The 16,501-nt window shown below is 34.4% G+C and overlaps 1 protein-coding gene across 1 annotated transcript; it reads right to left on the minus strand.

Moving 5' to 3' along the window:
• Positions 1–739: 739 nt before the first annotated feature.
• On the minus strand, positions 740–15,199 carry plrg1 (pleiotropic regulator 1). The gene is made up of 15 exons (XM_056479932.1): positions 15,090–15,199; positions 14,797–14,903; positions 11,274–11,410; positions 11,105–11,158; positions 10,912–11,005; positions 9,718–9,808; positions 7,066–7,158; positions 6,761–6,853; positions 4,660–4,809; positions 4,472–4,573; positions 2,643–2,745; positions 2,430–2,538; positions 1,741–1,880; positions 1,410–1,603; positions 740–1,287 (listed from the first exon to the last, which is right to left on the minus strand). The coding sequence occupies exons 1-15, from the start codon at positions 15,096–15,098 to the stop codon at positions 1,228–1,230; spliced, it is 1,536 nt and encodes a 511-aa protein (XP_056335907.1). The 5' UTR covers positions 15,099–15,199; the 3' UTR covers positions 740–1,227.
• Positions 15,200–16,501: the final 1,302 nt, after the last annotated feature.

Below are 16,501 nucleotides of genomic sequence, written 5' to 3' on the forward strand. Positions count from 1 at the left end.
AAAATAAGATATTTTGAAGAATACTAGTGCCTAGCACACTGACTTCCATAGTAGAAAATTATTACTATGGAAGTCAATAAGTTCCAGCAACCACCATTTAAAAAAAAAAAAAACATGCTTTCAACAGAAGGTTGGTCATATCTCCCTTTAAACGCCTCCATTGGCTCTCAATTCCAGTCTTTGGAATTGCACTGCACTGCAAATTTTGTATGTCTCTCTTATTTGACACACAAAGATCAGTTGATGGATCTCTCTGTTAACTAGCTGATGATCTGAATCAGGTGTCTTAAGAAAGACAAACAAAATATGCAGGGAGGACAAGGACCAAATTGTTTTAATATAAATATATTGCCCCATTCCAATGAAAAGGATTTTAAAATGCAGCAAAGTGAAGAACTGCACTGTTGTTAAAAAAAAAAAAAAAAAAAACTTTGTTACTTTTAATGATTTGGACATTAACAAATTTCTTCCAATGTTAAAAGTTAGAAAATATATTTTAGAAATTATGTTAAGCAAAAGCAGTTTTAAATGGTTTTGATTTTTTTTTGTTTTTGACAAACAAATTGACCAACTATATATTTATTGAACATAAATTTGCATCAATATTTATACAAATTGTAAAATATATTAAAAGGTTTTAAACATTTCTGATAAGCAAATTCTCTCGTAGTTAAGGCATTAACTTTTTAAAATCTCATTATGTTCAAATGTTTTAAATTCATTTAATGAAAAAGATCAATTCAACATGATTAAACCTTTTTTATTTTACAAAATGTCACATCAGGAAAATGTTTTAGACAAAACAGTATAAACAGTTCTTCTCTGAATTTCAAGCAAACTGTGAAGAAATGTTATGATCCGATGTGAAATTCAATTCAACTTAGAAAACATGTAACACCATATTTGCAAAGATTTATAAAGTATCCATGTACATGACTCTTTTTGTCTTTCTGATCAGAGCAATAAGAGTGTACATTTCCAAAACAGAACATTCACCATTATTGTATTTTTCTGCAGGATTTCTTCCATTTCAGAATGAAAAATTAGCAGACCGGGTCTCACAGACCAGTAAATCATGTTTGGAGTAGACAGACAAGGGTTTTGTTTAATATGCAGTGCAATGTGATCTTATTCTGTTTACATTTATGCCTTAAAGCAGACGTAGCCATAGAAATTAGCTTGCTAAAACAACAAAATGGAAGGGTAAAAAAAAATAAAAATTCGAAACTAAAATCTCTTTCTTTTCAGAATCTCAGGCTTCCAATTAACTGGATGGGACTCTTCAGTCTGAAAGAAAAAAAACATCAATAAAACACATGAATTTTTCTCACAAATAAGACTATTCTATTATCGTTATTCTTGTTAGTATTATTATTAACTTATGAATTACCAGTGAAGTCAGAACTTACCGCTGTGTCATCCTCTTTGTAGACCTTTATGGTTTTATCAGCCTCTGCTGTTATGAGTCGACTCTCAGACTGATCAAACACACATGAAAAAATGCCAGACTCGCTGTCTAGAGAACCAGGCTGCACCGCTGCATGAATCCTCTGGAAGTTATAGCCAGTTCTCCAATCCCACATGTGAATAGTGCCGTTATCAGCTGATGTGGAAAAAAGATAGTAAACAAAACATGCAAATATTTTAAAGCTTAAAGCAACAAAGAGAACAAAATAATACAAAACAACATTCTATTTTAGCAGAATAGGGATTGTAAGAAAGTGTGATGGAATAGTTCACCTCCTGACACCAGAACACCATCAGAATTGACAGCCAGTGTGTTGATAATGGCGTTGTGTCCTGAAAGATTCTGGATGAAGTTCCCATCAGGAAATTTCCACTGCTTAATGTTGTCTGGAGAGCCAGAGGCAAAGGTGTACCTATTAAAAAATAGAGTCAGTAAGAGTGGGGAGAAAAACAAAACAAGCTGTCTTTTTATATTATTAGGGCCCTATGATATCTCCGATATAGAAAACTAACTGAATAGACTAATTAGAAGTGAGTGATGAAAATGCATGGAAATGACACTGTCTTTAGTCAGTATTACACCAAAATGAAAGCTCAAATCAAGTGAATAGAGAATTTTTTTTACTGTTATGTAGTAAAATGTAAAACTCAACATTTTATATTAAATGTATTAAATTACTGAGCTTGTTTTAAATAGTATGACTAAATTTAATGTGAGTACAGATGTGTTTTGCTCTGCTGTAAGTCACTGTTGCTGATGTTTACAAAATATTTAAATTCCTTATAAAATACACGAGTCAGTTAAAAATTTAGTATTAAAACTACAGACAAACTATAATATTTCACAAAAAAATGATACAAGCAATATTAAATGGTATATATCAAGATTAAGTCTCAGAATCTGCCAAATCATCTGAGATTGTTTACTCGAAGTGTGAAGAATCATGTCACAAACAACATACTGTCTGGGATGGAGCACCAGTGCTCTGACAGACTTCTTGTGATTAGTCAGCGTTGCTCTCGTCTTGCCAGCGACCAGATCCCAGAGTCTAATGGTGGTGTCGTGACTTCCTGAAGAGGGAAAATAAAGCACAAACATAAACATAAGACCTTTACTACAAACATGTTGCTGCAGTCTAATCGACAAAAAAAGTCTAACATAAATATGTGCACACCTGTAACAACCTGCGGCTCTGCGCTTTGACATTTGACCGTAGCCACTGTGTTCGTGTGTCCAGAAAGAGTATGGACATTTGCCTTGGTCCTGATGTCCCAAACCTAACACACAAATAACATACATCACTATTTTTGTACAACAGGTGGTCTCACTTTATTTTGATGGTCTGTTTGTTGAATTTAAGTTACATTGCATCTACATGCAAACTAATTCTCATCAGATCATAAGTAGACTGTTAGGTTGGGTTTAGGGTTAGCATAAGGTGACATGTATTTGCAAAGTTTCTTATAGTCAGTTAGAGTTCAATGTCTGTTGAACAAGCAGTCTCGACAGATATTAAGCAGACAGTTTACTTATACTTAAATGGACTATCAAAATAAAGTGTTACCCAACAGGTTCAAATGAATACCATATTAGAGTTCAGTTTTTATTGCAGAGACAAATGCTCTAATGGTTTTGAAAGCTTTAGAATGGCTTTCGTTACAAAATAATTTCTTAACGCACTACAAATTGTGCCTTGGAGCATGATAATTATAAAGAAAAATATGTTAGAAAAACATTCAAATGCTCTATACCTTTTTCTTTTTATACCTCAGTGATTAAATATCAATTTACTTGAAATGGACCCTAATGATGGAAAAAGAAACTCCTTTGAATAATCCTTGAGATTAAGTCATTCATAAAAGATTTTGATAGGTCATTCATATTTTTATTTTATTTTTTCCAATGAAGGGATTAATTCAAAAAATGTTGACCATGTAAAAACCCACTGTCCATTAAACAATTTATGAGACTGTAATGCTTCTACTTCTGTGAGGAACTTTTGTCTGTTGACAGTTTTTAACCTAGTAAATCAAAATTTTATTGTTTAAAAACCCAATTCCTAACGCTTTACTGGGCTTCAATAACATTGATTATTTTTGTAATAACCTCAGTAATACTTGAAGGAATAGTTCACCCAAAAATGAAACTGTCATCACATACTCTCCGTTCACTTATTTCATTTTTTCCCATTTCCCAACACATTTCAGGCTATTTTCCTATTTTATAAGAGAAACATGAAGGCTTCTGATTAGTTATTACTTCATTCAATGCAAAACACATTACTTTATAGACAGCTCACAACCTAAGTTAAAGTTTATTAAATTTATAAAGCACTTTCAAAACAGCTAGGCCTGACTAAAATGCTGTACATAAAATCCAAATAACACAAATATCAACAACTCCTTAATGAAGCAAGTACAGACACATTAAGAAACATTAGCAGCAGATAATTAATTGTTAAAAGTTAAAAAGAGTGCGTGAGAAAAACCATTCTGAGTTGTACAGGGAAATCATTCCATAAACGAGGACCCACCACCGAAAAAGCTCCCCCTGCATTTCAGCCTCAAAGTAGGGATTTTCAATAAACTAAGATTAAATATTCTTAAACTTAACTTAACCTAACTATGATCTGCCTTGTGTTGCAAACAAAAAACTGAGTTGGTTACAAACTAGATAGTAATTATTAACTAGCCTCTAAAGTGGACTAGGGTGTTCCATTTGAAGCAAGAACTTACAGACAGTGGGTGCAAACCTAATCAGTTACTGGAAAGCCCACAAAAGTGAACCATACCAAAACATATTATGCTGTGTCTGCCGAATAGCACCAATAGAAGCCAACATGATTGTATGAAGAAATTAAAGAAAGAAAAAAAGAAAGAAAGAAAGACAGAAAGACAGAAAGAAAGAAGAAAAGAAAAAACAAAAAAGAAAAGAAAGGAAGTGAAAGAAAGGAATAGGTTTATAAATAATCATTCACAAAAAAAAAGTCATAAGACATCTTACTCTGGCTGTGGCATCTCGACTACAAGTCACCAGCACATCAATGGTTGGATGGAGGTCAAGGTCATAGACTGCACTCAGGTGACCATGATAATGCCGTATAACCTGTAGATTACACACACGTTTAGTCTTGCTTTTATCCTGTAAGCTTAAACCGAGTATGACAGTGGTGTTATCTATGAAGTTCATACCTTATTATACTCGAGGTCCCAGCATTTAACTTGTTTGTCCTCCCCGCAAGAGAAGAGGTACGGGCTGCGGTTGCTGACGGCCACCCCTCTCACTGTGCTGATGTGCCCCGTTAGAGACAACTTCAGCTTACCACTGGCAAGATCCCAAATCTGGCACAAAGAAAAAATAATAATAATTACTAGATTTGAAAAAGAATTAACAATAATCAGAGTTCCCACACCTTTTCCAACTTCCAAATTCCAGCACTTTTCAAACACTTTCAAGGTGCATTTTTATGCTTTTCCAGCACCTAACAACCACGGCAAATTACGTTTTTATATGCTGTATGCACTTTTTCACATTTAAATCCATTGTGCCATTTAAATAAAACACAATATGACATTTCAACTTAAATTGTTGAATACTTTGGAGCATAGATTTATTGGGGTAGTTCACTCAAAAATGATAAAAAAAAAAAAAGTTCAGTTATTGGATGAAATATCTTTTTAGGTTTGGTCTCTTTCTACCTAAAGTTGATCTCAAAAATGAGCTTATAGCCACTTAAATTGGCAAAGAAGTGCCCTTTAGACTGTTGAGTTTTAGAAAAAATCTGCAATGAAAATTAAATCTGCAAAAATTAAACTGCACTGAACAAAATATAGTGCAATAATAATAACTAGCTTATCCAGGAGTAGGCCAAACAGGTAGATATTGACATATAACTTACTATTTGCATACATCATCTTAATAGCAGTATTGGTCTTTTTAAAAGCTGCAATATTAGTTTAATCTAAGTGAATGTAAAGCCCTTTTGTGACGGTGTATGGACTGCAGTTGCATGACTTACAACATTGTGACAATTAAATGAAGGTTTAAATACAACATCTCGTGCTTGAAATGCATGACAAAAGCTGTTACCTGCAACTCCATCCCTCAGGCTTTACAGTGGATGGCTTTAGTCGTTTTCATAGCTGACTTTAACCCATCAGAAGTCTTTTATCCACTTTTTGAAAAATGTAAATGGTGGATTAACATTTACCACATGATCACTGATCAGATGTGTCGTTATTTTTAACTTTAGGGGATTTCAAAAAATCTGTCATTTAATAGAAGGCATTGACAGCTGATATTAACCAATCCACTCGCGTTCAGTTCAAGAGCAGTGTGCCAATCAAAAGAGATTTAAGGCAGGGCAGGCATTGCAAGCTTTGTTTACTGCAGCAAGTTGACATGACGACTGTTTTAAACTATTCCTGAACACTGCGTTTGGCGTTTTAAGATACAAATTCTGCGTGAATGTCTCCTAAATAAGTGCATGCGGCGAACATTTTGCAATGAAAACTGGTTGCATGGGAACCATTTTATGCACTTCGCACAAATGCTCCCAAATATATTTTGAGCACGATTAGATAAAATTTCAGGTGCATATACAACCAAAATGGTCGCAATTTCAAGTTCAAGCAGGTTCAAGCCCTTTCTCCAAAATCCAAGCACTTTTCTAACCTTGAAAACACTACATTAAAAAAAAAAAAAATCAAGCAATTTCCAACACCCGTACGAACCCTGAGTAATAATATTTATAAATACTAACTAAACTTTGTTGTGCTGGCTGGTTGGGCTGCAGAATTTTTCATTTATATTTTGTGATTATATTTCAGCATGATTAGATTATTAATAACAATCTATTCAAGGGTATCATTGGCAGTGGAAATGCAAGCCAGATGAGGTTAACCCATCCCCAATTATACTGTACCATGGCGTTTAGTACTGTACCAGATTGACTGATAAACCTACTGTGGTGAGGAGCTGTGGAGCCTCTAAGAAATTTTAACTTAATAATGTTTAATCTTTAGGCTTGTTCATGCTACCAGAGAAGATCAAAAGCATATGGAGCTGTCGGCTGTGTGTGTGTGTGTGTGTGTGAAGATCAGTGTGGTGTCAAAAAAATAAATAAATAAATAAAATGTATGGCTAAAAAACACTACAATGTTTACGTTTTCGACCATAGTCCTGACCAGAGGAAACAATCTACAGATATAAAACAAGCTTTGAATGTTGTTCAAGATGATTTCAGATTGATTTTAAATTACCTCAAAGTCTTAATTTGAAGTCATAAATCACCTTTATAGTTCTGTCTGCGGATCCAGTTACAAACCACTGGTTTCCAGGCTCCACTGCTATAGATCTGACCCAGCCCAGATGACCACTGATGACCTGAGACACACAACCAGAAAACAATAATTTCCAATGAAACACAATTACTGTAAACGGCCTGTTATGAAGATCTTCAAACAGGAGGCCATCACAGAAACTTTCCAATCATATAACACTAAGAAGAATAAAATAGTTTTTTATTATTATTATTTACAACAAAGTTTCTGTTCCCAACATGCTAAAGTACACCTGGAAGATGAGAGATCACTCACTCTGTACAGTTTCCATGGTGGATGCCATTGAGGTTTGGGCATGGTGGGAGCCTTTCTTGGCACCAATGTCCTTGTGCCTCCTTCCATGAGGGACTGGGTGAGAAAGGAGAAAAACAGGTTAAACGAACTGAAAAATTGTGTACACAAAAACTGTCTACACGACTGTACCCTGAGTACACTTTTTCAGCCATTTAATTTAGAATAATAGGTCCTGTAGATGGTGCGTGATGCATGCATGTGTGTGAATAGACAAACCAGCAGGCACTTTGTAAAACATCTGAAATGTTGTTTTGGTCATTCTAAAACGCCTTAGACGTTTCAGTATTGGTGTTATTATATTATTAATAACCTCCAGAACTATCAAGAGCATCTGTGCTCCAAGTCTCACACCTTTAAACGCCACCACGCGTTCACTGCGAATCGGCATACTGTCTTCTGAGGCACAAGTCATTTATATAACAAAGAAAAGATTGACGCAGCTTCTCCTACCGCAGCAAATACCATTTTTCCAGTTTTGCACATAATGTTAATTCGCATTACAATTATTAAAACAAAAGCTGAAAATAAATAAATAAAAAAAGATTAATTACTTTACAAAAACAAATTAATAAAAAAAAAATTGCAATCAATTAAAGTTTACTTTAAATTAATTAGTTTTTTGTAACCTAAATCATTATATATATATATATATATATATATATATATATATATCGAGGCCCTCAGACTATGCAGAGTCACTGATTCGATCCAAGACCAATGACGAGATGATCCCAAGGTTTCCATATCCTGGACCTGGCCGAATCCTGAGCAGCTACTGTGATGGTCATGGAAGAGTGGAGAGCATGAGACTGATTCCTGTGACGCTCCAGAGACAGACGAGTCTTCGCTGAGGCCAGCTTCCAGCCTCCGCCACTGAGACTGCAGCTCTGCACAAGACGTTTGGCCAGCGGAGAAATTAAAATGATCGTGCCCAACTGAGCCTGGTTTCTCTCAAGGTTTTTTTTCTTCACTTCTGCCATTAGTGAAGTTTTTTTTCCCTCTCTGCTGTCGCCACTGGCTTGCATGGTTCGGGATCTTTAGAGCTGCGCATCGTTGGATTTGCCCTTCAATATTTGGACTCTCAGTAGTGATTATTAAACCACACTGAACTGAGCTCAACTGAACTGAACTTAAACACTACAAACTGAACTACACTGTTCCTATTTACTGTGACCTTTTATGTGAAGCTGCTTTGACACAATCTACATTGTATAAGCGCTATACAAATAAAGGTGAATTGAATTGAAGATAGATAGATAGATAGATAGATAGATAGATAGATAGATAGATAGATAGATAGATAGATAGATAGATAGATAGATAGATAGATAGATAGATAGATAGATATCCTAAGGGGACTAATTTAATGGTAAATATCACGATTGTTACGGCCTTAGTAATCCTGTCTAGTATCCACTAGATAGAGGTGTTCCGTGATCTGCCTTTTTCCTAGAGTATTTTGAACAGGTACAGTGTTTTGCTGTGATTGCGTTTGGACCAGGTGTGGAGTGCTGCTTGTGATGTGCATTTGGATAAAGACCCAGAGAATTCCTCTTCAGCTTTGGAGTTTTCGTTGCTTTTCCTTACATTTATGTATCATTTCAATTAAAGAGCCCCTATCATGCGTTACAAAAGGTCATATTTTGGTTTTGGGTTGACGGTGGACATAGCAGCAACAAACGGCAGATGATCGCGAGCTTACAAATGTATTTAAATCTGTAAAAAAAGCAGCACGTGCTGCATTTTCAACGTGGTTTTAGACACGATATGAGAATATAAAGAGCTAACCAGATACAGTACAAGCCGCGTGAAGCAGTTACAAGAAACATAACATAATGAAATTCTGCAAGCTAGAGAAAACAAAGCAGCAACCATTTTACTCACACTTACTGACACTTGTGAAATGGAGGAAGAAACTGATCCATGAACTGTGTTCTGATAAATTTCCTGTCAAGTTCTGACAAAGTCCCATACATCAATAATCTTTTCTGATCCTTACTTTAACAAACTGCTAACGAATCCCCCCTTGCAGGGTTATTGCATTAATCACTAGAATGTTCACTCAATGTTCTCTCACCTTCAGTCATGATCAGTTCCACACACACCCGCACTCTGCTAGCGTTTGGAAGGAAAGGCGCATTCACAACTTACACAATCCATTCACAATCCGGCACAGAACATATTTGGTATTGTTTCGGGTTGACATTGATACAGGCAAAAGATCCAGACGAACGGCAAATTATTTAAACGACTCAGAGTCGAATCTATTATTTAAAAAATAAAAAAATACAAAAATATTTTTAAACAAGGTGCATTTTTAGATTTAACCCTCAGCTGTGTGTTTTCATTCACTTAGAGCTGTATTGCTCACTGCATGGAAGGTCATTTTCAAAAACCCATAATAGGGACTTTTTAATTTTTGATTGAATATATTCAAATTTTTAAATTTTTTGGTTTTGATCTTTATTTGGTTGTTACTTTACTCTTGAGCCAGGAGGTTGAAACACAAATCTAACACATCTAAATTCAAATCTTAACTAATCTAATACATTGGCCATAGCACCTAACAATAACTTGTTAAACAAACACATAAAAGTAAAATCTGTTGCTGACCAGTGCATGTTGTGGGGCATGAGATCTCTCTGCTCCTCCTGCATGTCTGTGGATTTCTGCCACACTGGCTGCAGTTCGACTGGCTTCCTGCCTACAAAACAAACACAATATCTCAGATTAAATTTACCCTTCAATGTACCTTAATGATCTGATCACAAGTTAACAGCACCAAACACAGGTTCACTACAGGGTCTATGATGTTTGCTGGTTAAAGGATTAATTCCCCAAAAAGGTTTAAGGTGAACAAAGTCAAAATAACTTTTTTAGCACACAAAATAATTTTTGAAGTCACATAGAATAATTTTACAATATTTTTGGTACCTTTTCTGGACTTTGTATGTCTCATCATGACCCTTGCTGTCTATATGGAGTTCTTCTCATAAATCTAAAATACTGTCTAAAATATCTTCATTTGTGTTCCAAAGATAAATATAGATTTCAGGGGATTGGAATGACATGAATTAAAACCAATTTAAATTTTTGGGTGAACTAATCCTTTAAAACACACAAAAAAACATTTTGAAGATAAAATAAATGTTTATACTTATACATTTTTTAAATGTTTTTCTAAATAATATAAAAAATTTACCAAAAACAAATGTTAACTATTTGTTGTAAAGTATGGTATGGAAAAACATATGCTTGGAATTTTGGCGAATATTTTGTGTTACTTAGGGTTATTCGTAACTAATTTGACATTATTAAATTGAATTTTAAACATTTAAAAGGGTTCTTTCCTCAACTTTTAGTTAGGCATGACTTATTGTCTAGAAAACAAACCATATGCAAACGCACGTTAAAAAAAAAGCTTCGCTAGGATTTGGTTTGATTTTCTGTGGTCAACCAAAGAGAAGCAATTTAATTTCTCATTGTGAAATTACAACAGTCATACATTAGTATTATAGAAATTTGTACAATTACTTTAAATCAAATTCTTATTTTGGCAGTATTAATAGATTTTATTTTGTTTACAATGTTTGTAAAAAAAAAAATTTAATTGATACTATTTATAATAACAATAATATTAACTATAATTATTATTATTTCAGGCCAAATTGTCCAAAAAAAAAACTAAAACATAAATGTTGTGCTTGTTTTTAAAAAAAAATTTAAATGGAAAAAATAAATGATTTTTTTTTTCTAAAAACATTTAATAATAATTACAACAAAACATAAGGAATCACAATTCAGTACCTTGCTTGAGAAGGAGGAAGAGCAAGGGCCATGGAGTGAACACCTATCTCACTGGGCATCTTCAGCATTTGTGTGTCTGCAGTGAGGGCAACTCCTGAAAGAATAATAAAAAATAAAATAAAAAACTCAGACCTCAAATAAATTGGTTGAACGGTCAGCATCTAGGCTAAATAAGTAAAAATCCTGGTTCTACCTGGAGCAGATGGATAAGGGTGTGTTCCTGTCACCAAGTATTCTGGAGTAGTGTCTACACAAATCAAGTCAAACAGTTCACAATAATAAAAAGTTAACGTTGCCTTTAAGAGGTTTTTTAAAAATATAACAAAGCACAAGCCAACAGGATTTTGGTTTATGAGGCATACCAGGCAGAGGGTATGTCGATTGGCCATATGGGTCAGAGGTGTGGAGGGACCCCTTTTCTCGGCCCTCCTTCAGCACAGGCATGTGTAAGACAGCTTTGTATTCTGCCCGCATCTTTGCTGCCATCTTCATCTTGAAGCTACAGAAAAGATGTAAATAACATTAACAAAAGTAACAATTAAAGTAATAATTACACCATTTACTAATGGTTTATTAGCTGTCTATTATAAGGATATTACAATGTTTATTAGCACTTATAAAGTTTGATCTTATTTTACATCCCTTATCCTACTCAAATACCTAAACCCAACTACTACCTTACTAACTATTACAAAGCAGCTAATTAGTAGTTAGTAAGCTAATGTCTTAGATAATGGTTTGCTAATAGTGTGAATTGTAATTCAACTAAAGTAGAACCAAGTCTTTATTTTATTTTGTGGCAAAACATTGCTGAATAATTCTAAGCGAGTTTACTGCATAAAGGTTTCTATAAACATTAATGGGGTGGTCCACTACGATATAATATTTTAAACTTTAGTTGATGTGTAATGTAGCTGTGTGAACATAAACAACATCTCTGAATGGAATACACTCAAAGTTCAACGCAAAGGGAGACATTGGCTTTTACAGAGTTATCCTAGCAAAGCTTACAGCAAACAAAAATTGGAGATCATCCGGATAACATCCGGGTTAGCGAGATCACAATCGATTCAGGTTACGCGCATTCACCACGCGCACACCCCGTACAGTGAAGGGACGTGGCCAGTGGCGCTGTAATGTTATAACAGAGAAAGCTAAAATGCCGTCCTAAAAGCTTGTTCTGTTTCTGTATTTGGCATTCCAAAGAGAGGAGTGCTTACAACTTAATTTTAATTATGTTCCAGAGAATGATAAAAATGATATAGCTCTAGCATTTGACAAGCAGCAGCTTCCAGAATCTCTCCCAGTTTAGTGCTGGATTCTGCTAAAAACCCCTCAAAGGAGGAGCAGCTCCAACCATAACAGACAAACTGATATTTTTATTGTTATATTTGATCCATTACATGCACAGTTTCTAGCATTAACAATATGTTGACGCAAGGACATAAACGTGGATGTAAACAATGGAAAATGCTGTTTGGCACCATTAACAATTTAGCTACTTATTTGTCCATCAAAACCTGGTAAACAGGAAGAATCTTCACCACGCTGCAGTGCATCTCTGTGCAGCCGCTTTCCCTGCATTCTCAGATAACAAACTAACAAAAAATATGTGAACGATTACTTACACATACTTATTCTGAATATATGTAAAAAACACTTGTCACATTTTATTTTAGAAAACAGGCATGAGGCTCAGGCCCCGTTTACACTAGTACGTTTTAGTTTTAAAACTGTGTTTTAGAATGAAAATGATCCACGTCCACACTGGCATTTCACCTAACGTTTCTGAACAACTCTCCGTCTCTACACCACTGAAAGTGCACATCATGTGACCACACACACTCTGGCATGCGCTGCAGCATATTTACCCAGATGAGAGCTGTGCACGTCGGACTGTTCATCAAGGATCTACCACTGGATCCAATCTCACTATATTTGTTAAACATGATATTTAATTCATCTTGTTGCCTATATCTAATGACTTTGGTCTTTTGAATCTATTACTTGTTCTCAGGTAACGTGTTTTGGCTGAGTGCAAAGATAAGTTAATAATTAATGTAAGCACGTACATTTTGTATATTGACTGATTTCTTGCCTTTATTTCCTATAATGTAACTTATTGTAAGCTATACTTTTATAATGGACATTATTGATTATTAAAACTGATATTCAGTGAAAAGACAGGGTATGTTTTGTATTTTCAATGAAAATGAGAGGCGGCAGATATGTCATAGGATCCGTTTTGTTATAAATATGCATGAAGATGACGGTCATATAAATATGCAGCTACACAACGCCTTAACATTTCTGCTGTCTGTTAAGTTGCTAATATCAAAATGAAAACCGGCACTTCCTTATATCATGTTTTAATTTTAATGTTAAGAAAGTGAAACAGCGTAGCCAGGGTGATGTGAATGAGGTTATAAAGTACACTGTTCTCTTTGAAGATTCACCAGACGTGTCCTCGGGAATTTGTTTCCCATATCAAACTTGTGAAGTCTGAATTTATAAGGAGAAAATGCAGGACTGAACTGTGTGTAGGCTACTTAATATTGAGGAAAAAGCCCCAATCAGATGGGGCAGCCACGCCTCCATTTTCAGATGTCTCTCCAGCGTTTTTAAAACGCTCTGTTTTCAGTGCTCGAAAACCCCGGCGTAGTGTGGATGGATGGCGTAACCGTAGCAAAACTTATGCGTTTTAAAACTAAAACGTATTAGTGTAAACGGGGCCTCAACTGTGTCCTCTTCATTTTCTATCTGTTTCAGGCACAAACTGATACATCTAAATAGATTGACAGTATTTACACAAGCAGAGGTACAGTGTATGCTATTAGAGATGCTTTTCCAGGTGACGTGGAGCCGATCTGCGAATCACAGCACATTATGTTAGCTGACCAATCACAGCCACTTGAGGGCGGGCTTTCAGAGAAACTAAGAAATATGTCGTTTTCATGTTAACTGCGTAGCTGTATATAATCAAAGTAAGATATATGAAAAAATAACATGATTTTCTACAAGTGAAGCATGAACACACATTGCTTTGCATCTTATAAACACAGCCAAGCCTAAAAATACACTCCGGACCACCCCTTTAAAAACAGGACAGTCCAATGAAAATTGTTTTGCAGATAAGAAAATCTTGTAAAACATGCAGAGTAGGGTCTTCACAGTGGTGATGAACAGCCGGTGAAGTACTGTAAAATGTTATTGTGAAAAAAAACATGGCCTTTAATACACCCAGTAAAACGAGTTTACATACCACCACCATTCAAAATGTCTTTTCTGCTTGAATAATAAGATAGTTTGCTCAAAAATGAAAGATGATTCACCCTCCATTTGATCCAAACTTGTCTGAATTTTTTCAGCTGAATATAAAATAAGATGTTTTAAATAATCTTGAAAACTGGGCACTAATAATGCCCATTGAGGAAAAGTTGGTTTTATATTCACACATTCATTCAGTGACAACTTGTGACATGCTCCCTTTATTGTTTACCACGGTACTTTGAGAATTAGGTCTGAAATCACATGTAAATATGACTTCAAAACAACATTAGCACTATTTGACTGAACAATGTTGTATTTTAATAGTCATTGGCTGCTGATACGATTTTCCCATTTAGAATTTGCTAAGAAAGCTTGATAAATAGTAATTCGTAGTGAATATATAAAACCAACTTTACCTAAATGTGACGCCCATAGTGTTTTTCCTACTATGAATGTCAATAGCAACCGGTTTCCAATATTGTTCAACATATCTCAATTAAATAAGTTAGTAAGTTATAAAGATTTGGAACCATCTGAGAGTGTGTACATGGATTATATCGATTTTCTTTTTTGAATTAACATTGTCAATTTATTCAGAGAAGTTTTATTATTTACCTCTGCTCGTCCTGCGATATAGGTTTGGCATGATCCGCCACAAACATATCATGAGTCCGTTTCAAAGAGCGAAACACAAGCGTGTGGACTGAGTGCTTCTGCACGTCCTGTGTGTATAAAAAAAAATACAAAATATCAACATCAGATTAATTGACCGGTTGTTATAAGAAATATATGCAGATCCAAATGACCACACGTGTTGTAATACAACACGCTGTGTTCATTTAGAGAAAAACTATGCCGTTATAATTCTTAAATAAACAAAGGATAATGCAATAACAGCACAGCTTTACCTCGGTCATGTTTGCGGGTCCTTTAAAACACGACGAACTAGCGCAAATACAAAAACGTCCCGGTGCACTAAACAATCACAACCCGAACCAGTAGTGCAAACGTACGTACAACTTCCGGGCGCGACAAAGCGTTGTCCTTCTTCTTCTTCTTCTTGGTGTTTATTGGCGGTTCGCATTCTTAACAGAGCATTACCGCCACCTACTGTGGGTTATGGATCAGAGACTCTTTTTTTTCTTTTTATTATTATTATTATTATTATTATTATTATTATTATTATTATTATTATTATTATTATTATTATATTTTTTTTTATCTCTAGACTCTTCAAAACCCGAGCCTTCGATGTTGCTGCGTGTTCAGCTCCTCCATCTACAGCTCAGGTCCTTCACAGCCGAGATAGAGAAAAGATAGTAGAAGATAGGAGAAAGCATAATATTATTATCAATATAATAATAATAAATTAATTAAGTAAATTTAAATAAATAAATATATATATATATACACACACACACACACACACACACACACACATATATATATATAATAAAAAATATAATAAAACTTCTCTGAATAAATTGGCAATGTTAATTCAAAAATGAAAATCGATATAAACCATGTACACACTCTCAGATGGTTCCAAATCTTTATAACTTACTAACTTATTTAATTGATATATACACACACATACACATACATATATACACACATACACACATATATACATACATACATACATACATACATACATACATACACACATACATAGACATTCTATATCCTATGTATTAACACTTCTTTTTAAGAATTGTATCAACCATTTCTTTCCTTCCGGATATAAAAATTCTTTCAGAGTTATTTGTTAAAGCGTTTTCCGGTAAGGGTGTTACATTACAACAAGACACGACAGTCCACTAAAAGTCTTTTTATTTTATTAATTTAATTTAATTTAATTTAATTTAATTTTTAGTCTTTAATCACCAAACGTATACCCACTTACAATAAACAACACAACATTTACAGTATCGATTTATTCGGTTGCTTACAATTTTGGGCAGACCGTATTAAACACTAACGTTAATGACTGATTATGGGTTCTAAACAAACAAGCCAATAAATAAATTGATTAATTAATTTAAAAAAGTCAGGCAGCCAATGTAATTTATTTTATCCGCCAGTTTTGATGTAGTAAAAGACCTACTGGTGAGAATCGGTCACAAGGTGGCACTATAAAATAATCTACTTTTTTTGCCAAAAGAGAATGTTTTTTTATATTAATACTTATATATTTTTAGATCTATGTTAAAATTTGTTATATTATGCTTTATAAATATTACACATCTTGACAAAAAAGTTTAGATTTAATTATTTAAGTGATTTTTATCTAGTCTAAACAGAAGAAATTATAAGTCAT

The sequence above is a fragment of the Danio aesculapii genome, chromosome 1 (assembly GCF_903798145.1).
Source record: "Danio aesculapii chromosome 1, fDanAes4.1, whole genome shotgun sequence".
NCBI lineage: Eukaryota > Metazoa > Chordata > Actinopteri > Cypriniformes > Danionidae > Danio > Danio aesculapii.

Bases quoted from the DNA above. Each gene is read 5' to 3' on its own strand.
- plrg1 (XM_056479932.1), bottom strand. The intron at 7,159-9,717 runs GTCAGCAACAGA...TTTCTCACCCAG, and splicing joins ATGCCCCACAACATGCACTG to TCCCTCATGGAAGGAGGCAC. The intron at 1,288-1,409 runs GTAAGTTCTGAC...TTTTTCTTTCAG, and splicing joins ACAAAGAGGATGACACAGCG to ACTGAAGAGTCCCATCCAGT.